Raw genomic sequence first — 26,381 nt, forward strand, 5'->3', positions numbered from 1 at the left:
TTACCCCCAATCCCATGTGCTTTAATTTGCTGACTAATCTCCTATGTGGCAGATCTCTATCATTAAGTATGAAGTATTACCTTTGAGTCTAAAAATTACTACATTCAGTCAGCTATCAAGGACACTACTTGACACCAATGAACTTGCATTCACAGATATTAATATATTAAACCCCCTTTTGTCAAATAGATCAAGCCACAACTGCACAAGATGTCTATGGCATAGCAGAGCTCAAAGCAAGAAAGACTTGCATTTTTATAGTGATTTTCATGACCTCACGATGCCCCTAAGCATTTTACAGCTGATTAATTACTTATAGATTCATAGACTAATACAGCGCAGAAGGAGACCATTTAGCCTGTTCTGCCTGTGCTGCCTCTTTGAAAGAGCTATCCAATTAGACCTACTCCCCTGCTCTTTCCCAATCACCCTGAACATTTTTTCCCTTCAAGTATCTATCCAATTCCCTTTTGAAAATTATTATTGAACCTGCTTCCACCACCTTTTCAGACTGTGCATTCCAAATCACAACAACTCTGTAAAAAGTAGATGATCAGCCATGATCGTATTTGAATGGCGGAGCAGGCTCGATGGGCTGAATGGCCTAGTCCTGTTCCTATGTTGCTAAAAAAAAGTTTCCTCATGTCACCTCTAGTTCTTTTGACAATCACCTTAAATTGTGTCCTCTGATTACTGACCCTTCTTCCAATGGAAACAGTTTCTCCTTATTTACTCTATCAAACCCTTCATGATTTTGAACACCGACATCAAATCTCTTCTTAACCTTCTCTGCTCTAAGGAGAATGACCCGAGCTGCTCTGGTCCCCTCTATGCTGGGGAGACCAAACACAGATTGGGTGATTGATCTGCAGCAGAACACCTTCGTTCAGTGCACAAGCTTAACCCCGAGCTTCTAGCCCATTTCCACTTGGCCTCCTTTGTTGTTCCAATGAAGCTCAAGACTTTCTTTGTGCAAGATACCAGTGATACTGCATATTAAATATTATTGCGACTCACACACTCGTTTTACTTAATCAATATCTGACTGGGACTCCCTACCAACGAGCAGGCCCCCGTTGGAGCCTCCATTGATGGTGAGTTTCTCTTTGCAAGTGAATCCCTCCTGGATCAGGTACTGAGCTGCACACTGGTAATCATCGAAACAGGTCTGCTTCTTACCCAGAATCCCAGCTGCAAAGAATGAAAAACAAAACAGGTTTTATGTGGGATGGCAGCAAGACTCAGTGATATTGGTTCCACTTCTAAGTTACATGGTAAGGGGTTCGGGCCCTCAGTCCGGCCAGTCACAACTTGTGGAGACTAGAATTTGATCTCTAAATTCTGGGTTGACATCTTGCGGGGGACCTGTATCCGGCCAGAGTGACCACTGGCTGAGGGGAAGTATTCCTGCCTCTTGAGTCTAAAGGGTTGGCTTCAAGTCTCACTCCAGGAAGCCTCAGCGAGTGGAGACTGTAGCACCAGCTCTGAATTCTGGACTGACGTCCACCAGAGAGACTTGTATCCCAATAGTGTGAGCGTATTCTTACTCCCATCGGAAAGTGTAGGGGGACTCTGTATCCTTGAATGCAACCCACCCTGAGGGCAGGTACTCCAAAGATAAAAAATCATGAGGAAGACTATGGGAGACCAGCTGAGCTATTTTTCCTTAATAAGTGGATCAGGAATCTCATGTGTGAGACTTGCCTTTCATTGCAGCAGCTTTTTCGGGAGCAGAGAGTGCGGGCGAGTGAGCAGCTGGGAAGGTCAGTTTGAAAGTAAACTTAATTTCCTTTTGTTTTCGGCGGAGGCCAGGGGGCTGCTGGGTAAGTAAAACACTATATATTTGGGCGGTTTAAAATAACTTTCCTTTCATTGCAGCAGCTTTTTCGGGAGCAGAGAGTGCGGGCGAGTGAGCAGCTGGGAAGGTCAGTTTGAAAGTAAACTTAATTTCCTTTTGTTTTCGGCGGAGGCCAGAGGGCTGCTGGGTAAGTAAAACACTATATATTTGGGCGGTTTAAAATAACTTTCCTTTCATTGCAGCAGCTTTTTCGGGAGCAGAGACTGCGGGCGAGTGAGCAGCTGGGAAGGTCAGTTTGAAAGTAAACTTAATTTCCTTTTGTTTTCGGCGGAGGCCAGGGGGCTGCTGGGTAAGTAAAACACTATATATTTGGGCGGTTTAAAATAACTTTCCTTTCATTGCAGCAGCTTTTTCGGGAGCAGAGAGTGCGGGCGAGTGAGCAGCTGGGAAGGTCAGTTTGAAAGTAAACTTAATTTCCTTTTGTTTTCGGTGGAGGCCAGGGGGCTGCTGGGTAAGTAAAACACTATATATTTGGGCGGTTTAAAATAACTTTCCTTTCATTGCAGCAGCTTTTTCGGGAGCAGAGAGTGCGGGCGAGTGAGCAGCTGGGAAGGTCAGTTTGAAAGTAAACTTAATTTCCTTTTGTTTTCGGCGGAGGCCAGGGGGCTGCTGGGTAAGTAAAACACTATATATTTGGGCGGTTTAAAATAACTTTCCTTTCATTGCAGCAGCTTTTTCGGGAGCAGAGAGTGCGGGCGAGTGAGCAGCTGGGAAGGTCAGTTTGAAAGTAAACTTAATTTCCTTTTGTTTTCGGCGGAGGCCAGGGGGCTGCTGGGTAAGTAAAACACTATATATTTGGGCGGTTTCTGAACCCGAGACACCACACTTGTAGTGTCTCCCACCTGCCCTCCTCCTCGAACCAAAAAAAAGGACTCGGTGGGGTGTATATAAGGTAAGGCTTATTCAATTTCTCTGGTTTTATCGTGATTGGTAAAAACTTTTCGTTCCTTTTTCATTTAACTAAGTTAAGTTTAAGATTAAAAATGGCAGCAGATCTCAGACCCGTGTTATGCTCCTCTTGCTCAATGTGGGAGCTCAGGGACACAGCTGATGTCCCTGACTCCTTCACGTGCAGGAAGTGTGTCCAACTGCAGCTCTTGTTAGACCGCATGACGGCTCTCGAGCTGCGGATGGACTCACTTTGGAGCATGCGCGATGCTGAGGAGGTCGTGGATAGCACGTTTAGTGAATTGGTCACACCGAAGATTAGGATTGCTGAGGGAGAAAGGGAATGGGTGACCAAAAGGCAGAGAAAGAGCAGGAAGGCAGCGCAGGAGTCCCCTGCGGTCATCTCCATCCAAAACAAGTATACCATTTTGGATACTGTTGAGGGAGATGGCTCACCAGGGGAAGGCAGCAGTAGCCAGGTTCATGGCACCGTGGCTGGCTCTGCTGTTCAGAAGGGCGGGAAAAAGAGTGGAAGGGCTATAGTAATCGGGGATTCGATTGTAAGGGGAGTAGATCGAAAACGAGGCTCCCAAATGGTATGTTGCCTCCCAGGTGCACGGGTCAGGGATGTCTCAGATCGGCTGCAGAACATTCTAAAGGGGGAGGGTGAACAGCCAGTTGTCGTTGTGCACATAGGCACCAATGATATAGGTAAAAAACGGGATGAGGTCCTACTAGCAGAGTTTAGGGAGTTAGGAGCCAAGTTAAAAAGTAGGAACAAAAACAAGAAATGCTGGATTCACTCAGCAGGTCTGGCAGCATCTGTGGAAAGAGAAGCAGAGTTAACGTTTCGGGTCAGTGCTGCAGTTCCGAAGAAGGGTCACTGACCCGAAACGTTAACTCTGCTTCTCTTTCCACAGATGCTGCCAGACCTGCTGAGTGAATCCAGCATTTCTTGTTTTTGTTTCAGATTTCCAGCATCCGCAGTATTTTGCTTTTATTAAAAAGTAGGACCTCAGAGGTAGTAATCTCAGGATTGCTACCAGTGCCACGTGATAGTCAGAGTAAAAATGAAAGAATAGTCAGGATGAATGCGTGGCTTGAGAGATGGTGCAGGAAGGAGGGGTTCAGATTTTTGGGACATTGGAACCGGTTCTGGGGGAGGTGGGACTATTACAAATTGGACGGTCTACACCTGGGCCGGACTGGAACCAATGTCCTTGGGGGTGCTTTTGCTAACGCTGTTGGGGAGGGTTTAAACTAATGTGGCAGGGGGATGGGAACCAATTGAGGAGGTCAGTTGACAGTAAGGAGGTAGTAACAAAAACCTGTAAGGAACTAGATAATGAAGTCAGTGTGACTAAGGGGAAGAGCAGGCAGGGAGCAGATGATGAATGTAAAGGGACTGGTGGTCTGAGGTGCATTTGTTTTAATGCAAGAAGTGTAGTAGGTAAGGCAGATGAACTTAGGGCTTGGATTAGTACCTGGGAGTATGATGTTATTGCTATTACTGAGACTTGGTTGAGGGAAGGGCATGATTGGCAACTAAATATCCCAGGATATCGATGCTTCAGGCGGGATAGAGAGGGAGGTAAAAGGGGTGGAGGAGTTGCATTCTTGGTCAAAGAGGATATCACAGCTGTGCTGAAGGAGGGCACTATGGAGGACTCGAGCAGTGAGGCAATATGGACAGAACTCAGAAATAGGAAGGGTGCGGTAACAATGTTGGGGCTGTACTACAGGCCTCCCAACAGCGAGCGTGAGATAGAGGTACAAATATGTAAACAGATTATGGAAAGATGTAGGAGCAACAGGGTGGTGGTGATAGGAGATTTTAATTTTCCCAACATTGACTGGGATTCACTTAGTGTTAGAGGTCTAGATGGAGCAGAATTTGTAAGGAGCATCCAGGAGGGTTTTCTAGAGCAGTATGTAAATAGTCCAACTCGGGAAGGGGCCATACTGGACCTGGTGTTGGGGAATGAGCCCGGCCAGGTGTTTGAAGTTTCAATAGGGGACTACTTTGGGAATAGTGATCACAATTCCGTAAGCTTTAAAATACTCATGGACAAAGACGAGAGTGGTCCTAAAGGAAGAGTGCTAAATTGGGGGAAGGCCAACTATACCAAAATTCGGCAGGAGCTGGGGAATGTAGATTGGGAGCAGCTGTTTGAAGGTAAATCCACATGTGATATGTGGGAGGCTTTTAAAGAGAGGTTGATTAGCGTGCAGGAGAGACATGTTCCTGTGAAAATGAGGGATAGAAATGGCAAGATTAGGGAACCATGGATGACAGGTGAAATTGTGAGACTAGCTAAGAGGAAAAAGGAAGCATACATAAGGTCTAGGCGGCTGATGAAAGACGAAGCTTTGAAAGAATATCGGGAATGTAGGACCAATCTGAAACGAGGAATTAAGAGGGCTAAAAGGGGTCATGAAATATCTATAGCAAACAGGGTTAAAGAAAATCCCAAAGCCTTTTATTCATATATGAGGAGAAAGAGGGTAACTAGAGAAAGGATTGGCCCACTAAAGGACAAAGGAGGAATGTTATGCTTGGACTCAGAGAAAATGGGTGAGATTCTAAACGAGTACTTTGCATCGGTATTCACCGAGGAGAGGGACATGACGGATGTTGAGGTTAGAAACAGATGTTTGATTACTCTAGGTCAAGTCGGCATAAGGAGGGAGGAAGTGTTGGGTATTCTAAAAGGCATTAAGGTGGACAAGTCCCCAGGTCCGGATGGGATCTATCCCAGGTTACTGTGGGAAGCGAGAAAGGAAATAGCTGGGGCCTTAACAGATATCTTTGCAGCATCCTTAAACACGGGTGAGGTCCCAGAGAACTGGAGAATTGCTAATGTTGTCCCCTTGTTTAAGAAGGGTAGCAGGGATAATCCAGGTAATTATAGACCGGTGAGCCTGATGTCAGTGGTAGGGAAGCTGCTGGAGAAGATACTGAGGGATAGGATCTATTCCCATTTGGAAGAAAATGGGCTTATCAGTGATAGGCAACATGGTTTTGTGCAGGGAAGGTCATGTCTTACCAACTTAATAGAATTCTTTGAGGAAGTGACAAAGTTGATTGATGAGGGAAGTGCTGTCGATGTCATATACATGGACTTCAGTAAGGCGTTTGATAAGGTTCCCCATGGCAGGCTGATGGAGAAAGTGAAGGCGCATGGGGTCCAAGGTGTACTAGCTAGATGGATAAAGAACTGGCTGGGCAACAGGAGACAGAGAGTAGCAGTAGAAGGGAGTTTCTCAAAATGGAGACGTGTGACCAGTGGTGTTCCACAGGGGTCCGTGCTGGGACCACTGTTGTTTGTGATATACATAAATGATTTGGAGGAAAGTATAGGTGGTCTGATTAGCAAGTTTGCAGATGACACTAAGATTGGTGGAGTAGCAGATAGTGAAGGGGACTGTCAGAGAATACAGCAGAATATAGATAGATTGGAGAGTTGGGCAGAGAAATGGCAGATGGAGTTCAATCAGGGCAAATGCGAGGTGATGCATTTTGGAAGATCCAATTCAAGAGTGAACTATACAGTAAATGGAAAAGTCCTGGGGAAAATTGATGTCCAGGTCCACTGTTCCCTGAAGGTGGCAACGCAGGTCAATAGAGTGGTCAAGAAGGCATACGGCATGCTTTCCTTCATCGGACGGGGTATTGAGTACAAGAGTTGGCAGGTCATGTTACAGTTGTATAGGGCTTTGGTTCGGCCACATTTGGAATACTGCGTGCAGTTCTGGTCGCCACATTACCAAAAGGATGTGGATGCTTTGGAGAGGGTGCAGAGGAGGTTCACCAGGATGTTGCCTGGTATGGAGGGCGCTAGCTATGAAGAGAGGTTGAGTAGATTAGGATTATTTTCGTTAGAAAGACGGAGGTTGAGGGGGGACCTGATTGAGGTGTACAAAATCATGAGAGGTATAGACAGGGTGGATAGCAAGAGGCTTTTTCCCCAGAGTGGGGGATTCAATTACTAGAGGACACGAGTTCAAAGTGAAAGGGGAAAAGTTTAGGGGGGATATGCGTGGAAAGTTCTTTACGCAGAGGGTGGTGGGTGCCTGGAACGCGTTGCCAGCGGAGGTGGTAGATGCGGGCACGATGGCGTCTTTTAAGATGTATCTAGACAGATACATGAATGGGCATGAAGAAAAGAGATACAGACCCTTAGAAAATAGGCGACATGTTTAGATAGAGGATCTGGATCGGCGCAGGCTTGGAGGGCCGAAGGGCCTGTTCCTGTGCTGTAATTTTCTTTGTTCTTTGTTTTTTGAGTTGGGACCAGCCCCAAGAGCAGAACATCATGGATGGATGGATACATGGGATGTCATACTGGTGGGCTATGTGGTAGGGTGGGTGGAAACAGCAATGTTGTGAGAACACCATCTCCTCCAAATTACACATCACCCCAACATGGCCATACATGGCCGTTCCTTCATCATAGCTGGGTTAAAATCCTGGAATTCCCTACCTAATGGCATTATGGGAGCCATATTATCACAAATTCTGCAGTGGTTCAAGGAGAAGGCCCATCACCACCTTCTCCGGGCACCCAGGGAGGAGAAATAGATGTCTGCCTTGTCAGTGATGCTCACATCCCAAGAACAAATAAACAAAAAGAACGGAAGAGCTCCAAGTGAGGCAAGTTGGCGGGTGTTCGCCTGTGACAGACCCACATGATGAGTTCTTGACCAAGGTCTGGAACAGGCTATTTGATTCCTGACTCACCTCTCCAGAAGTTCCTAAGATTGAGTGAGAGGTGTGAAGATCAGTTCACATTACAATCTCAACATTCATTCCTTTATAACTGAGGAACAGTAAAGAGGCTGAAAATGCCTGTGGTTTACATTTTTAAAGATGGAAATTAAGAGACAGAATTTGATTGCCATAAAAGACAGATTTTCAATTATTGACACAAGTAATATATCCATATGAAAGATTTTGGCTAACTGGAATTTCCTATGTACCGGGACCCATTTAAGATAAGGTTTGGATCAGGAAAACATAACAAACACTTTGCAACAAATCAAAGCCACAGAAAAATGTCTGAAGAAATTTTGCAAAGCTTTTTGAGATGACCAGGCAAATTTGGCAAAGTGTTTATGTCATGTTGCAGCTGATGTTCTCATTGACATACATGTTGACAAGAAACCAAATGCAGTGAACAAGGTAGCGATCTTATGGAACCAATCAGGAATGGTCACATTGTTCTTACACTGAAAACTCTTAAAAGGAATGGATATTCTCCTGATATTCCCCAGTTTTAGGTCTTTTCTTAGAATGTGATGTCGCTGGCAAGGCCAGCATTTATTGCCCTTCTCTTGTTGCCTTCAGATGGTGATGGTGGTGGGCCTACTTCTTGAACCATTGTTTGTAGTGGTTTGCTACTAAGAAGTGCCTTTTTAGGCCATTTCAGAGGGCAGTTAAGATACAACCACATTGCTGCAAAACAGGAGTCACATATAGGCCCAGACCAGCTAAGGACAGTAGGTTTCCTTCCTCAAAGAACATTAGTAAACTAGTGATTCCTGTGCTGCCATATGCTTCAGAGACTTGGACAATCTACCCCAGGCATCTCAAAGCACTGGAGAAGTACCACCAGAGCTGCCTCTGCAAAACCCTACAAATTCATTGGCTGGTAAGGTGGTCCTACAGCAGCATCCTCTCCCAATAAAGGCCTGCTCGGGTCTGCAATAGAGACCCGACCCGAGCCCGACAGAACCTTGCCCGAGTTAATCCATTTTTTCCCGCACCCGACCCGACCCAACCATCAGTTAACTTACCTTTTTCACTTTGTTCCTTACCCGCACAAGCTTAAAATAACTGTAGCAAAACCACCTTTAAAGTCCATAAAGTAAATTAACATTAAAGTCACTTAACTGAGGTTGTGACAGAGCGTGTCTGATCCTGCCCGACCCGACCCGAGCCCGAATGCCGGAAGTGCGACCTGACCCGAACCCAACATATGTCGTTGGGTCCTGTTGGGTTCGGGTCGGGTAGCAGGCGTTTATCTCCCAAGCCAACCTACCCAGCATTGGGGCGCTAATCACTCAAAACCAGCTCTGCTGGTCGGGACATGTTCGCATGCCTGACACCAGACTCCCAGGAGGACAGCGGAAACACTTTAGAGATATCCCCAAAGCAGTCCTGATGACTCATGAGAGCCCCTGGCTCGTGACCATCCTAGGTGGAGAAAGCTCATTCAGGAAGGCATCGTGCACCTCGAGGGACTTCATCTGAAACACGAGGAGGCGAAGTCGAGGCGTCGGAGGGAGTGCACAAACCTCCAAACTACTCATCTACCTGACCCTTCAAGCACTACCTGTCCCTCATATGGCATCTTATCAGCCATCTCAGATGGAGTGGAAGCAAGTCACCCTCGATCCTGAGGGACTGCTAAGAAGAAGTGAACCAGCTGAGTTTTTACATCAATCTGGCAGCTTCATGGTCACTTTTACTGATACCAAATTTTTTTTTAACTGAATTCAAATTCTCTAACTGTCACAGTTGGATCTGAACTCGAGTTCTCTGAATTATCTGTCCAGGTCTCTGTGCAGTAACATAACCACGATACTACCGTACCAAGTTGCAAGATACAGAATTACGTGAAGTGAATCTAAGATGAAGGACAGATTCTCGGGAATCTCTTACCTTGATGCCAGGTTTCTCCGTACTCTCCTCCTCCTCGTATATTGGCTACAGCAAGGATCCCACCCAGGTGCCTGACAAAAATCAGGTATGCAACGCTGGAAAGAGAGCAGGTGGTGGTAAGAAGGTAGGAAAGGGTTAATTAAACCCACCAGAATAATTCTACAATCGATAACAGTGGTTTGAACTGCCTCCGGTGATTGGGCACAAGCCCAGACTTTCATAGATAAGTACCTTAGTCGGAATTTGAATGTGTTGTGCTTACAATAACCACAACTGATGCCTGAAATAATTTTCTACTGTTTTCAATTCAAGTACTGGTCCATTAATGGGTGATTAAAAAAAAACCTTGCATTTCTGTCTCACCTTTCAGACCTCAGGAAACTCCAAAGCATTTCACAGCCAAATGCAGTGTTACTGAAATGCAATCACAGATGTAGGGCTGATTTTTCCCAGCCCTTTGGAGATGGGCTGGCAATATAGTGGGGGAAGGCGATGGAAGCGGAGCCCGATGTCTTCCCACTGCCATGGCATATTGCCAGGGGTGGGAACCTCAGGGCCACGGTGGCAAAATGGCACCCCAGGGTCCCACCAGGTGACCAATTAAGATAATTAATTGTCCAATTAAGGGCCACCTCCTGCCCCCGCCGACATTTCACCAGTGTCAGGAGGGGCTGCTACCACCTGGAGAGACTGCCTGGTAAACCCTGGCAGACTCCCAGTGGGTTCCTGAGGGGGTCCTCCTCGACGGGCACTCCATGGTCCACCAAGGGGCCCCCTGGCAATGGTCTACCCCACGCCCACAGCGGCGCTGCCGGAAATATTACCTGCACTCCTCCCCACCCCACTGATCGCCAGGGCCTGCCTGTCTGGCCCAGCTTCCTCAAAGAAACCAAGGCTGCTGAGCTGCCGGCCCTCTGATTTGGTCGGCTGCTCTGGCAGGGGGTGGGGGCACTGTTCTCAATTGGACGCCGGCCGCTTGTTAATTGGCCACCTGTGGCAAAATGGCACCCCGGGGTCCGCCGCCCGCATGTGTGGGCTCAGCTCCCGCTTTCAGCCCCAGCAGTGGGACTTGACCTTCCTCGGGAAAATCCAGCCTGTAATGTAGGAAACATGGCAACCAATTAGCGCACTACAAGCTCCCCCAAACAGCAATGAGATAAATGACCAGATAATCAGTTTGTGGAGATGTTGCTTGAGGGATAAATATTGTCCAGGACACTGGGGAGAACGTCCCTGCTCTTCTTTAAATAGTGCACTAATGGGGCTCCACAGCTGGTCTCAGTGGCCCTCGGTCCGGAGGGGGAAGAATCCTTGTTTCGGTTCGCAAGCCATGGATGCCCCTCCTCACCCCCCAACCACCTCCGTGAGGAAGAATGTGCTGGGATGGTGTATTCAATCGGATATTCTACTATGTTAAAGGTGCTATATAAATCAAAGTTGTTGTTGTGTGGGAGCATGCTTGATTTTCTACCCTTTGAAATAAATTGAGCAGACTTCCTTATCCATGTCAGAGCGTCCCCCCACCTGATTTCCCTCTTGCCTGTGAACCATCGGCCCAATACACCCAGGCACAGGATCATTGGACAGCAGGAGGTCACTCAGCCCCTCAATTCTGTCCCACTATTCAATTAGAATAGATTGTAGCTGATCTGTATCTGAACTCCATTTCCCCATTTGCTCCAGATCCCTTGATACTCTTACCCAACAATATCTATCAATTTCAATCTTGAAAGTTCCAAATGGCCCCCAGCAGTGACAGCCTTTTGGAGGAGAGAATCCCAGATTTCTACTAACCTTAATGTGAACAAATGCTTCCTGATTTCATTCCTGAATGGCCTAGATCTAATTTTAAGGTTATGCTCACTTGTTCTGAATTCTCCCATAAAAGGGATTGGTTACTGTCTATCTACCCTATTGAATCCTTTAATCATTTTAGTACCTCGATTAGATCACCCCTCAAAGCTCTAAACTCCAGGCAATGCAAGCTAGGTTTATGCATCGTGCCCTCATAATTTAACCCTTTAAAACCCTGGTGTCATTCTGGCAAATCTGCACTGTGCCCACTCCAAAGCCAGAACAGAAAATCTATTTCTTATTTACTTTAATGTCAAAACCAATATCACTACTTTATCTCAGGCACCCAATAACAATATAACAGTTTATTGTGGATTCAAATTATTTCTCACTGTCTCTTAAAGGGACAGCACACTGAAGTACCTGCTGCACAGATGGCCCCACGTTGAAAAGGGAGTCCATATGCTGTCTCTATGCTCAGCTTAGTTGCAAACAGTTCAGTACTGCCTGTAACTTACTTATAATACGGAGTTAGCGAGTTGTTGAATCCTCCATAGCCATGCAAGAATACTGGGTGGGAACCATCTCGTTTGATACCTTTCTTGTGGACAATAAACATTGGGATCTTAGTCCCGTCTTTACTTGGGTAAAAAACCTTCAAGACAAAAATGTAACATCAGTGGTAATAGCAGCAAAATATAACAAACCAATCATTAACCACCTACATAGGTCAACAGCTATGCGTAACTCATTGCCAGTAACTTTAACCCTTCCCTGTATTGCCCTTCTTCTCCTTAAGGTTCCAACTCTTTGCCAGGCTATAGTTCAGCAGGTGGTAGAGTCTCTCCCAGACTTTGGCCATCCTTCAGGTGAAAATCCACAAGAATGAAAAGGAAATTGCTGAAAGTATATGACGAGCGGTCTATCTGAAATCGCCCGCTTTACATTCTTGCCAAAATTCCCCCAAATGGGTGCTGACAGGCTCTTCAACTGTTGGGGGAATCAGAGCTGAGCTTGATCCTGGTTTCATCCAGCTCATTTTTCCCTATGCCGAGGAGGTCAATGGACAAAGAACAGACACAGGAACTCCGGTCGATTCCATTCCGTCCGGACCTAGGGGCACTGAAACCAGCTGTAGAACCCAATTATTTCCAGGGCTGAAATCAGCTAGCCCAGCAAAGATCATGCATAAAACCTGGGCCATTCTGGTCGTACAGCTCGGTAGACTATCAATCTAATGATTAAGCCACTTGAGCTGGAACCGTTTCTCTGAATTGGAGCAAATTTTCAGTTCCTCAGGTGCTTCTGAATCCTCCTGGCTATCTGGATTTAACATTGGTGTCCAGTGAGAGAGTGCTAGAATTCTGAGTCTGCCCCGACCCCACCATTTTCACTGGCTCCAATCTGTTTTTATATATATTCAAAGAACAGATCACACACCAATGTCTGAAGGGGATTTCTCCCCAGTGTCCTGGCCAATATTTATCTCTCAACCAACATCACTGAAACAGATAATCTGGTCATTATCACATTGCTGTTCGTGGGAATTTGCTGTGTGCAAATTGGATGCTGCATTTCCTACATTACAACAGTGACTACACTTCAAAAAAGAACTTAATTGATTGTAAAGCACTTTGGGACATCCTGAGGTTGTGAAAGGTGCTATATAAATGCAAGGCCTTTCTACCCTCTGAGCTTGTCTTTGTGATGTGAAGGACTCCCGAGAGGCCAAAGACCCCAAGGTCATTGATGCAAACTGGACACCCACAAGACTTAGAAGAATTAATTCAATTCAAACTTATCGATCCTATCAATATTTGCAAATAAAACCATTGCAACTTCTCAGCAGGTCAGTGCACATCTGAAAGAGGACGGCATTTTCATCTGCGATCCTTCATCAGACTGTGTCAGACCCATGATTGATGGACCTGCTTTGAACATACAGCATTTCCCCCTCATATCAGTCACCGGCAACCTGTGTCTTGATCCCATTACATTAGTGCCTCACCTGAACCGTCTGATATTCAGAGAAGTTGAATCCTTTGATCTCCACCTCCCTGAAAACCTTGGGTTCCAGAATCTCTTTAGTCAGGTCACAGTGGTAGATGATTCCTGGTAGAGAAGGCAAAATCAATTTGAACGATTTTCATGGTCCTCGCTTCACGATATGCTCTGTCACTGATTACTCTTTTGTTTTGTTGTTATTCATTCTCAGGATGTGGGCATTGCTGGCATTCCTGCTTCTCCCAAACCCACAAAAATAAAAACACAGACTTACCTGTGGGATCATCTTTGACTAGTCAGAAGATTGTGTCTGGGCTGACACTTCTAGTGTAGTCCAGAAGAAGCACTGCATTGTTGGAGGTACCACCTTTCAGATGAGGTCCTGAACTGAGGCCCTGTTTGCCCTCTCAGGTGGAAGTAAAAGATTCCATGGTATTATTTGAAGAAGAGCAGGGATTTCTCCCAGTGTTCTGGCCAATATTTATCTCTCAACCAACATCATTGAAACAGATTTTCTGGTCAATTACTGCATTGCTGTTTGTGGGATCTTGCTGTGCACAAATGAGCTGCTGCATTTCCTACATTACAACAGTGACTAAACCTCAAAAGGATTTTAAGGGCAATAAAGCGCTTTGGGACATCCTGAGGTCATGTAACGTGCGACAGACACGCGAGTCTTTTTTTCTTACTCTGTTAAAATAGCAATCCATGCACAATGCACATTACAGGACCCCGTGCTTTAACTGCCTGACTCAGAGGGGTTGTTGCTCTGACCTCCCAGAGGTAGGCTCGAGGAAGGATTGTCGTGGCCACTGTGATGGCAAGACAGGACGGGAGGTTCGGCTTTCCTGATGATTTTCGGGGCATGACTGTCCTATTTCTGCTTGGGAGGGAGGCTTCAAAATCCAGCCCCACATGCCTAAAATTGTGAAACGGATTGGGGAGGGGGGATTTTAAATGGGGGAAGTTAAAATGAAGCGGGAGACTGACTTGACCCAATCCCATGAACTGCAATTTTAAGCTGCAGGCGGCTGGGTTGTCGACCTGAAGCCAGTGAGGTCTCTGGTGGGAAACTGATTAAAGACATGAATTTCACGTGGGTGAGACGTTAATTGATATGGAGACAGGTTGCCTGTTTGATTAGAGCAGTGGAGACGGGCATGTAGGTGGGCCAGATGAAGTGTAGGTTTGATTTAGACTCCCCATGAAGGCTGCTGGCTGTCCGGAGGGATAAATCTGCCCATTGTGCCGAAGCCTTCCACAATGCTGCAAAGAGTAGAGGTAGGCCAGATGACTGGGAAAAGTTTAGAAACCAGCAAAGGATGACTAAAAAAATAAGAGGGAGAAATTGGAGTATGAGAGAAAACTAGCAAGAAATATAAAAAACAGATAGTTGAAGCTTCTACAATATATCAAAAGGAAAAGAGTAGCTAAAGTGAGCATTAGAGGGTGAGACTGGGGAATTAATAATGGGAAACGATGAAATAGCCGAGGCTTTGAACAAGTATTTTGTATCTGTCTTCACAGTACAAGACACAAAAAGCATCCCAAGAATAGTAGAAAATCAGGAGGAAAAAGGGAGGGAGGAACTTAAAACAATCACTGTCACTAGAGGAAAAAGTAATGGGAATACTAATGGGACTAAAGGCCAACAAGCCCCCGGACCTGATGGCCTGCATCAGAGGGTCTTAAAGGAAGTGGCTGCAGAGATAGTGGATGCATTGGATGAATGAATCTAATCTGGTGCCTTGATGCCCACACGGATACAATCGATGATGCCCTGCACCTGGGGGGATCCAGCAATGGTGGAGAAACGCACTGCCCTCTGACCCTGCGAGGCTGCATCTGTTAATGAAATTAACGTACTATTCAGTTCTGGGAAAGAGGGCATCAGTGACCTGCGAGGTGCAGTGTCTGCTGACCTTTGCAAGATGCCACCAAGGTCCACAGTTGATCCTTGGAAGGAGCCAGAAACAAAGAAGTTTAAGGCCACAGTGACTTCGATGGCCACTGGCAGGGCATGGTGACCAGTGTTATGAGGTGCAAGGTCTTCGGCAACGAGGTCACAGATGTTTGTGACCATCTGCCTGGAGAGTTGCAGTCTCCTGCGACACTGGGTCTGAGTCACCTCCAGGTAGCTCTGTCTTCAGTGGTACATCCTGTGCTGCTGCTATGGCCACCGTGTCCTTCCTGACTCTTTTTCCCCTCCTGTGCCCTCCTGCTGCTCAGGGGATCCACCATTTCTGAGGAGGGTGTTGCCCCTCATCACCACTGGGCCCAAAATCTGATGGTTGTGCCCCCATTGCCAGCTACAGCCTTCATTTTGGACAGGTGGCTGCACAATTGCCCTTGGCAGCCTTGCCCCTTCCTTGCTCTTCTGCCCCCATGATGCCAGGAGCGATGACCCCGTTAAATGCCTGAGTGCTGGGTGCCCATTCTCCCCGCCACCTGCGCAGCGCCAAAGGTACCTCCTTCCCAAATGCCAAGTCCCCCATTACCCCACTGTCCCTTTTAAGGGGCCAGGGTGATTCCCTGGGCCAGCCATGACTGGCTCCCCATTCTGTACCCACCTCCCTTCAGCTGATCTGCAACAGACAGCGTGTCTAACCCATGCGACCCCCTCAAAATTCCACCCTCCAATTCTAACAAACTCGTAACAAGCTTTTTAAGTACTTTCATTGGCCTTAATGTGGAGGCAAGTGAGATCGCTGTCCCACCTGGTGAACATTGCCGGTGCTGGAAACAGCATCTCGAAACTGACACACTGGCTGGCACCGGTACTTTCGTGCCCACCTCGCACCCCCCCTCCCTCCCACTGCCTCTCTAGGGAAGCCCATGGACTCTAATACCTGGTGTCAAATAGGAGGTGAACTGGTAGAAGATTTCCGTGTTCTTCTTCCGCCCGCTGTATCCGCCGATGCTGCCAACATCTAATGGGAGGTCTTTGAGGAAGGTTCCAGTGGCGAGATCGTACAGCTGGAGGATGTCCTTCACATCCTTTAAGTAATTCACGACCAGGTATTTGTAATTGACGCAGGTTGCCCAATCTGAAACGCAGAGGAGTGAGGTTTGATAAGACATTCCTCTTACAAACTGTCAGGTTTCTACGCTGCCCCAAAAAGACAAAGGTCATGTCTTACCCAAGACATCCTTCTGGTGCTGGGGAATGAGCTGCTTCCATTGCGAAGGAGCTGACTGCTCCAGGTTAATGTTGAGGACTCGGTAGCGAGGGGCATCGAGGTTAGTTCTGAACGAGAACACAGGTCCTTCATTGGTGATGTAGGTGTACTCTGCGTCAAAGTTGTCAATCAGTTTAACCCAGGGCAAGAGGCCTGTAAAAAAAATTATGTCAGGAGTTATTTGAGGCTTGAGAATGACCAAATTACAAGCAACAATAGCACCAGCAGTTAAATAGCACCTGTAACGTATTATAACATCCCAAGGCACTTCACAGGAGTGTTATCAAACAGAATTTGACACCGAGCCAAAAAAGGAGATATTGGAACATGTGACCAAAACCTTGGTTAAAGACATGGATGTTAAGGAGCATCTTAAAGGAGGCGAGGGAGGTGGAGAGTGGAGAGATGGAGATGGAGGTGGAGAGGGAGGTGGAGAGGTGGAGATGGAGGTGGAGAGGGAGGTAGAGAGAGAGGTGGAGGGGGAGGTGGAGAAGTGGAGATGGAGGTGGAGAGAGAGGTGGAGAGATGGAGATGGAGGTGGAGAGGGAGGTGGAGAGGGAGGTAGAGAGGGAGGTGGAGGGGGAGGTGGAGAAGTGGGTGGAGAGGTGGAGAGCTTTTGGGAGGGAATTCCAGAACTCAGAGCCTGGGCAGTTGAAGGATGGCTGTCAATGGTGGAGCGATGAAAATTGGGGTGTACAAGATGCCAGAATTCAGGGAGCACAGAGATCTGTCAGGGTTATAGGGCTGGAGGAGTTACATAGATAAGGAGGACTGAGGCCAAGGAGGGAGTTGAACACTAGGTTGAGAATTTTAAAATTGAGGATCCAAAGTAGGTCAGCAAGCTCTGGGGTGATGGATAAACTGGACTTAATGGGAAAAGGAACGGAGATTGGGAAATGAGCACTCAAACTGTAAATGAAGTGATTCAAACTGCAGCACTGACACAAATTTTACAAAGCAAATGCAGTTAAGGTACAGTTCAGCCATGATTTCACTGAATTGCAGAACAGGCTCGAGGAGCTGAAAGGCCTATTCTTGTTTCTATGACCGTGATTTTACCGGCAACAACCAGATCCCGACGTCAGGACTGAAAGTGGGTGGGGTGGGAGTGTGGCTGGGGAGTGGGGGCTGGGGTGGGGGTGCAGCTGGGGAGTGGGGGGTGGGGTGGGAGTGTGGCTGCGGAGTGGGGGCTGGGGTGGGGGTGCGGCTGGGGAGTGGGGGCTGGGGTGGGAGTGGGGGGCGGGTGGGAGTGCGGCTGGGGGGTGGGGAGTGGGGAGGGAGTGCGGCTGGGGAGTGGGGGCTGGGGTGGGAGTGGCGGGTGGGTGGGAGTGCGGCTGGGGAGTGGGGGGGTGGGGCGGGGAGTGGGGGGTGGGGTGGGAGTGCGGCTGGGGAGTGGGGGCTGGGGTGGGAGTGCGGCTGGGGAGTGGGGGCTGGGGTGGGAGTGCGGCTGGGGGGTGGGGAGTGGGGTGGGAGTGCGGCTGGGGAGTGGGGGGTGGGGTGGGAGTGCGGCTGGGGAGTGGGGGGGTGGGGGGGGGGGTGGGAGTTCCGAATGCGATATTTTCAGGGCCAGAAAATGAACGGCCGTCAGGCGGGGGAGCCAGTTACTTAGGTGTTGCTGGCGGGGAGAAGTTCTGGCTCAAGCAACGCTCGTGCCATCTATTAAAATGCAGCCAGCTGTACTTGTACGTGCAGCAACCTCAACGGGAACAGCCAGGGAGTCCTGACAGCAGCACATATTCATGACAAGGCCGAAAGGTAGATCAAGGATTGCTCCATGTTTCACTGATGTCTCCCTAGAGGTGCTCCTCCAGGCTGTAAGGGTACAGAGGAAAGTCCTGCCCTCTTGAGACGGCAGGAGGAGACCAGCTCACCAAACCAAGCAGGCTGGATGGGGATAGCAGAGGAGGTCAGCAGCAGTGGGGTTGTCCCTGTACCTGGCTGCAGTGCCGAAAGAGGGCCAATGACCTGGTGCATTCTGGCAAGGTGAGTGCAGTGCATATTAAACCTGCAGCCTTAAATGTGACTGAAGATGAAGATGAGACTGGAAATGGGGTTAACCCACCCAGTTAGTGGAGATACACAGGATCAGCATTGGCTGTCAGACGCATGTTAGTCTCTCTGTGCAGGACACCGGTCAGGCAGAGGTGACTCCTGCACAGCCAGTGTTGATTGGCCGCTTGCAAGAGGCATACCCGAGGCACCATGACGGATTGTTAGGCTGCCACTAACATAGGCCTTGTGCTTGTCTTTGATAGGTGAGTAACTGGGATTTTATGAGCTTGCAGGAGAAGAGACTCACAATGTGAGGGAAAGATCAAGAATCTGAGGCGGCATGCCCTACACAGCCATCCTCACATCTATGGAGGAAGAGGCATTGGAGCTAGGAGGAATGGAGACAGCCAAGGCAATCGCGGATGGTGAGATGGGTGTGGAGCCCTGAGACAGTGAGTGGCCTAATGGTCAGGCCCAAGAGGCTCTCTGGCGAGCACAAAGCATCGTGCTCGTGTGCACCACTGCTCACATAGAGCTCCAGATGATGAGTAGTCAGTTGGAAAGTGCAGAGCCCTCTCATCAATCTTCTCTATCCCCACTAGCAGGTCACGGACAAGAGCAGCCAGCTGCCGAATCTGTGTGATAGCACCACACCCACCTCTGAGGAGGAGGAGACCTCGGAGCGTGCACCGTCACATCGTTCCCCCGCACCCTCCAACAGTGCAGATACTCTCTCACATCAGTGGGTAGTCGCGCATGAGTAGCAATGGGGTCATAATCTGGTGAGCACAGCACAGACGAGCCTGAGCAGCTGATGGAGGCAGTGACAGTTGAGGCCGCTCACACTCAGAGGACTGTGGGAGGCCATGGTGATGCTGAGCTTCAGGCTGATGACATGCCTCTGGAATCATCAACAAAGCGGCAGATGCTGCAGCTGCAGCATGAGGGTGCATGAACATCTGGCAGAGCTTCCAGAAGCGCACCCATGCACGGATGATGGAGGAGTCCATCCAGGCCATGAGCACAGCCATGACTTTGGCATGGGAACGCATGGCTTCCTCAATTGAGACTGGTGACCCTCATGGAGAGCCACATCCAGCAAACCACGCAGGTGATGCTGGAGATGTGTGCAAACCAGCATGCCATTGCCACCTCCATGAGCTCTAAGGGTGGGCGAGAGTGGGACGAGATGCCTGGAGTCACTGCCATGTCATCAGACTCATCAGGTGAGTGGGGAGGGCCAAGTGTGCCCTGAAAGGGTAGAGGAACAGCTGTCTGCAACATCTGGGGGCTCCTCTCAGGGCGCTCCTGGCATGGACACTGGGTCCTTGTTCCCTCTGACGGGCATACCAGTGCCTCACAAGCCACGGAGATAGAGGCGGCTCCCGCACCTTTTTTTTATTCATTCGGGGGATGTGGGCGTTGCTGGCTATGCCAGAATTTATTGCCCATCCCTAATTGCCCTTGAGAAGGTGGTGGTGATCTGCCTTCTTGAACCGCTGCAGTCCTTGGGGTGTAAGTACACCCACAGTGCTGTTAGGAAAGGAGTTCCAGGATTTTGATCCAGTGACAGTGAAGGACCAGATCTATCCAGGCATTGAACCATATCTTAAGAAGGCCTACAGCCTGCTGAATGGTCACAAGTGTTGTCCTGTGGCAGTGGTTGTATCTCTCCTTTGCATCTGTGCTTGGGTCCTCACACAGATAAGTAGGCATCTCTTTAATCGGAAACCAGTATCCATCCTTGAAGGCACACGGGGGGTGGGGGGGGGGCGGGGGTGGGTGGTGGTTCTAAAAATGTCGGGCACCTAGGACTGCCTTAGTTTGTAGACCTTATGGCAGTTTCCTGGGAATCTTGCACAGACCCAAAGGATCCAAATGCAGTGATCGCAGGCCAGGTGCACATTGAGTGAGTGGAAATCCTTCCTGTTGATGAACACTGCTGCCTTGTCTGTGGGACCCTTGATGGCCACGTGCATGCAGTCGATGACACCCTGTACCTGGGAGAATCCAGCGATGGCTCCGAAGCCTTTTTTTTTTAAGCCCTCTCAGCCTAATGATCCAAATCGGTGCAAAAGTGCACGTATTGGCTGGCCCTCTTGAACATGGCATTGGTGACCATTTTAATGTAGACTGGGAGATCGCACAGATATCTCCAAAGGATTCCTGGAATTATCCTGAGACATAGAAATTCAACATTCAACGCCATGGGCATTGGGTGCCCACTCCTTCCCATAGGTCTCAGCTTCTCTTCCATCATGGCATACAGCACTGTGACCGCCTCACTGGAGAGGAGTAGTCTTCAGCAACTCTGCTGCTCCCACATTTGCAGGAAGCTGAGCCTCTGATGGTAGCTCTTCTCTGGTGGGTAGTCTCGTCTGCGTGCAAGAGGCTGGTTACCTGCCCTTCTGCGCCCTCCGCCTCCGTGCCCCTTTCTAGCCTCATGATCCTGGTGCCACTCTGGGTGTTGCTGCCCATTCCCGCTGGCTACTGCTCTCTCCCTTTCGCCTCCACTGTGCTAGCCAAGTTTGTCTTTGCTCCCGATTTTTACTGCCGCTGTCTACTTAGCATCACATGCTCTGCCAAGCCAAGCTACCTCTCGCAATAATGGCTGCTGACTGCAGCCAACACTGAGCTTCCATCTCGTTACAGCTGGCGAGGCTCTGAAGCTCCATTAATTCTGTGCGCCCCTCATAAAATGGAAAAAAACCTGGTAAAATCGCAGTTAATTGCCTGTTTAACAGGCTTAAATAACTTCCTGCTGCGTTCCAGCACTACCTCCTCCCGCCAGCCTGGCTGCCTCTAGTAATGGCTGCTCACGACGTAAACACATCAGGCTTCCCTCCCGATGCATTTTGCTGACATTTTACCACCCGTCCCTTCTCGTCTCCCAGCCCCTCTCCAAGGTGGAGACAATCCCGGCATATGTTCCCGTTGCCATAAATTCCTTGACTCCCTGCAGTCGAACAACTCGTCTTCTGGGCATTAGGACATATTTTAGACAGTTTCTCAGCTTCTCTCAGAGTGAGGCGGAGTTTGGCTGTGCCACATTTCAGAGGCCTGACTTGGGGTGGCAACATCAGGCCGAAGGGCATCCCAGGTGGTGTTGCTATGGTGCAAATGATGGGAAGTGCACTCATTTTTGGGGTTCTGCTGGCCCCTGGCCATGGGAGATCAGACACAGGTGACATTGGGCAGAAACACGGGGAAGCAGAGTTGTGACCCATATTCTGGTCCCCGCTCACCCTAGTCTAGAGGCGTGAATCCCAGTCCAGCAGTGCAGAGAGACAGAACATCGGAATAGGAGAAGGCCATTTAGCTCCTCAAACCTGTTCTGCCATTCAATTAAATCATAGCTGATCTATGTCTTAACTCCATCAACCACCTTGGTTCCATAACGCTCAACTACTCTTGCATAATGAAAATCTATCAATCTCAGTTTGAAATTTGGAACGCCTCAACTGGTTTCTGGATAGAGTTACAGATTTCCACTACCCACTGTGTGAAGAACTGCTTCATGACATCACCCCTGAATGGCCGAGCTCTAATTTTAAGGTTCTGCCCCCTTGTTCTGGACTCCTCCCACCAGAGGAAATAATTTCCCTTGATCTACTCCAAACTGTCAAATAGAAAAAATAGTGAGAAACCAGAAAATTACTTTGAGGTCAGTCAGGCCTGCAGAATAAGAGATAAATTTAGATTATGGAGAAGTAAACGTAAAGGCAATTTTCAGAAGAATTTTTTTTTTTACTCAAAAGATCAGCATTGAGAATAATCTAAAGGTGAAAGTAATAGAATGATTGTTTGGATGAAGCAGGAAGTTACCGAGGGACATATACAGACTCAGTGAGTGGATCAAACTGTGGCAGATGACGTTCAGTGAGGGGAAGGGTGAGGTCGTTCACTTTGGATAGGAGAAAACAAATTGAAAAAAATTCTTAATGGTGAGGGATTAGGAGCTTTGGGGAAGGAAATGGATTTAGGTGTTCATGTATACAAATCACGAGAAAAAAAGTAGGCTAATGGGATGTAGGCCTTTATGTCATAGGGATTGGAAGTGAGGAAGTGATCCTTCAGTTGTACAGAGCCTTGGAGAGTCCCCAGTTGGTGTAGTGTTCAGTTTTGGGCATTGAACCTCAGGAAGGATATATTGGTCTTGGAGGGGATGGAGCACAGTATCACTAGAGTGCAAGTAGTGGCCGAGGGGCTGAATGGCCTCCACCTGTTCCTATGACATATGCTGTTAAATGCTGGCTGGGTGGATATGGTCCTAGAGGGGTGGGGTCAATGGTCTTCCCTCATCTTTGACTTTGAGTACATCCCTGAACATCTGTTACTGTGAGTGCAGAAGTAGGTGTGAGCATAGAAAGGGTTTCACTGCACCAGCTGATTTTCCATCTCTGAGATGGCACTGTAACTAGTTCTTGCAGCTTGGCCAGTGGCTGGTAGAAGCAGGTACCTACCGGTTATGCCATTTGGTAGCTGGTGCAGATCACAGTACCAGACACGGTTCTTGGGTTGACAACCTTCTCGAATATATAATCCTACATAGCGACCATCGTCAGAAACCTAAACAAATACAAAGAGAATTAAAAGCTGCTCGACCATTCCAACTGGAAATAATCAACCTTCAGCAGCATCCATTGGGGCAGACTGAATGTTTCTGGTGTACCGGCCACAACAGAGAGGGAAAATGGATGGTGTCCTATAATACTGAATTATTACCCTCTTTATAATTGTCCAGGGATTTCCTGGCGGTTCCCTTGGAGTGCGGAGGAGTGTTTGTGCTCAAAGCAGGCAGTCCATAATCAGTGAATTATTTTAGAAGTGTAGTTACTGTTTTGTAAGTAAAAGTAGCAGCCAATTTGCTCACAGCAAGATCCCACAAAAATTAGGTAAATTAATTACATACAGCACAGAAACAGGCCATTCGGCCCAACTGGTCAATGCTGGTGTTTATATACCACACGAGCCTCCTCTCATCCCTCTTCACCTCAGCTTATCCTTTCTCTCTCATGTACACATCTAGTTTCCCCTTATGTGCATCTAAAGTATTCACCTCAACCATTTTATGTAGCAGTGAGTTCCTCATTTTAACCATTCTCTGGGTAAAGATGTCGCTCCTGAATTCCCCATTGGATTTATTACTGACTATCTTATATTTATGGGCGGGGGTCAGCAATGTGTCCACACATGGACACCAGTGTCCATGGTAAAAACTTTGAGGTCCATGACTGGTAATTTTAAAGGCTGTGTTTACTGACAACGCAACTAGTTGGCGCATTACTGGCACATGCGCAAATACAACCTCATCGAATGAAACGTCGCAGTCTGATGACTCAGGCAGCTGCCAGTAATAAAGATGGCACTGCTCAATTTGACACAAAAAGAACAAATTGAACCCAAACCCCCTCACCCCTCAATGGCTGCGATTGCCGCCTCCATCCCTCCAACAGTACCCACTCCCTCCCCCGATCACAGGTTCAATTGCCACTTCTCTTCCCCATTCCCTCCTGCGCCCGTCTATTTGCTACTCAATCCCGCTGTCCTCTCCCGCTCCCGACTGCTCGCCGCTCCCACAGCCAGCGAACAGACGGGAGAGGCAGGGAGCAGGGGCAGTGTTCAAAATGAAGCTCCAAAAAAAAATCCAAAACTCAAAACAAAGCTCTCCAATGGAGACAGGTGAACTCTGGGAATTAAAACTTCTGTTTTCTTATTTAGGATGGGGGAAGTTTTTGTCTTCAGCACAACTCACAAGATATTCATCCAGGCTATAAAAGTAACCTCGCTCAGAAAAGCTACTGTCTTAGCCATACTGACCAGGTAGGTGCCAAATTAACCCCATGATTAGCTCATTTCATTTGAGTAGTTGCGCTAAAGCCCTTGGGTGAAGGAAGGAAAATTGGCAAGTATTCCTGGTAAATGTGTAATGACCTCTGCTTGAAGTATGCACATGTAGTTGTTGGGCCAGGGCAGGCTCTGTTCAGTGGTGATGTGTCCTTGGCTGCGTACCCTGTCAAGGCTCATGCATGAATGCTGTATTCTTGAACCACATGCTGAAGAGTAACCGTTTCCCATGGAACTGTACTCTACTAAAGAGAATTAGTGACTTCAGACAGGAAGAGAATTTCAGAGAGAAGTAGCTTTTAAAAAATCTTCTACCCATCTGTATAAGTCAGTAAAACAGGCCACGGTTTGATGTTCTAATAATGCAATTAAAGTTATGAAGTTGAAAATTAAATCCCAATCTAGTGCATCTGCAGCTTAATTAGGCTGATTCAAAGACTTTTTTTTCACCTTTTCCTTATTTCTCCCACCACCCCAAAATTTGAGGGATTCCTCAGCTCCTGGTGGGTGCACATTCCTATCGACTAGGATGGAAACTGATTTGAGTTTTATGATAAGTTAGGAGTTTTAAAGACAAAACTACAAAAGTTGTTATTACTGGTTTCTGTCAGGTTCCGAAAGTTATCATCACACCAAGTTTAAAACATGGCCTATAAAAGTTTTACAAAACTTAAAAGATTAGCATTGATTGTAAAAATGATTATTAACAGTAAACCAAGGACTCTACAGCTGAGTGCTGAAATGTGATAACTTAGATTTCAGGGAACACTGATGAACTGAAGCTCTATTCTGTCAACAAAAGTAATTTGCATTGGCATTGAATACTGTTTTGCTTGCTAGCTAGCTAATACAGTTGTGCTGCTCTCCACTGACGTTCGTATGCTTGGCTACTTTATTTATAGGGAGAAATGTGTTTTAAATCAGATTGTGTTTTGATGACATTAGGTTAGTTCAGCACTTTATATACAGATTAATTGCCCCCATGCCCACGGCTGAGTCAATAATTTTGTCAAATGTCCACAGTGCAACATGTTGGTGCATATCCCTGTTTATGGCCCTTAGCAGTGACAATATAAAGTAAAAACAACTTGCCTTCATATATTGCCAGAACACACCATTTTGCCACAACAAAGCAGTTCACTATTAATGAATTACTCATGAAATTATTGTTAAATTGAAATGGCCCCATGGAGTAAAGGATACAAATGACCAGCTAATCCAATGGTTAAGGGAATATTGACTGGTCACCAGAAAAAGCTTGTCTCTTCCTTCAAAATAATGTCATGGATCTTCTATGTCTACCAGAGTGAACAGACTGGGCCTCGGTTCAATGGCACAATTGAAAGATGGCACGTCCAACAGTGCAGCACTCCCTCAGTACTTCACTGGAAGCATCAGCCTGGATTATGGACCAGAGTTTCTAGAGTGGGGCTTGAGATCATGGCCGTCTGTCTCAGAGGTGAGAGAGTGTACCTACTGAGCCAAGCTGACACATTACGGACATTAATGAATTACCTTGGCTCCAGCTGTCCATTTGGGATTATCCGGGAACTCTGCGCACAGGATATCCGCTGACTGGTCAGTGCCGACCACATGGTAGTAAAGTTTCTGGTGGAGGTTGGACGTGGTTTCAGTGCCTGGAAAAGATGAGTCGTCCGTAAGTCACGCATCAAACATAACTAAAACACTGTGCATGACAGAGACTGAGGTATGTCAAAGAAAAATTCAGATGGATCTCTTTAGAAAAGAGAAGTGATAGCTAATGGGAAGAAAAAATGAATCAGAGTGAAAGCAAAAACAATTGGGCTGCAAGATGTATAAAGTTTGAAAGGATAGAACAGAGGGGGAGCACAAATGATGCTGGAATCATGTTATGAACAATTAATATAATTACAGACAACAAAGATTTTTTTTAAAAAGAGCTTGCATTAATATATGGCACCTTTCATGACTTCAGGGTGTTCCAAAGTGCTTTACAGACTTTTTTGAAGTGTAGTCACCGTTGTAATGTAGGAAACATGGCAGCCATTATGCGCACAGCAAGCTCCCACAAACAGCAATGTGATAATGACCAGATAATCTGATTTTTTTTGTGAGATGTTGATTGAGGGATAAATATTGGCCAGGACACTGGGGAGAACTCCCCTGCTCTTCT

At 47.4% G+C, this 26,381-nt stretch overlaps 1 protein-coding gene across 3 annotated transcripts in view; it reads right to left on the bottom strand.

The window, feature by feature from the left end:
- LOC137347218 (prolyl endopeptidase-like) overlaps nucleotides 1-26,381 on the bottom strand; it is a 37,827-nt gene that overhangs the window by 5,697 nt on the left and 5,749 nt on the right. For all 3 annotated transcript variants that reach the window (XM_068011456.1, XM_068011457.1, XM_068011458.1), the window contains exons 6-13: nucleotides 25,742-25,863; nucleotides 22,843-22,948; nucleotides 16,349-16,540; nucleotides 16,058-16,255; nucleotides 13,213-13,316; nucleotides 11,723-11,859; nucleotides 9,411-9,505; nucleotides 1,060-1,191 (exon numbers count right to left, since the gene is read on the bottom strand). In XM_068011456.1, coding sequence (XP_067867557.1) covers nucleotides 1,060-1,191; nucleotides 9,411-9,505; nucleotides 11,723-11,859; nucleotides 13,213-13,316; nucleotides 16,058-16,255; nucleotides 16,349-16,540; nucleotides 22,843-22,948; nucleotides 25,742-25,863 — 1,086 coding nt within the window. The remainder of the gene's footprint in view (nucleotides 1-1,059; nucleotides 1,192-9,410; nucleotides 9,506-11,722; nucleotides 11,860-13,212; nucleotides 13,317-16,057; nucleotides 16,256-16,348; nucleotides 16,541-22,842; nucleotides 22,949-25,741; nucleotides 25,864-26,381) is intronic.

Source organism: Heterodontus francisci, chromosome 31 (genome assembly GCF_036365525.1).
Source record: "Heterodontus francisci isolate sHetFra1 chromosome 31, sHetFra1.hap1, whole genome shotgun sequence".
Lineage (NCBI taxonomy): Eukaryota > Metazoa > Chordata > Chondrichthyes > Heterodontiformes > Heterodontidae > Heterodontus > Heterodontus francisci.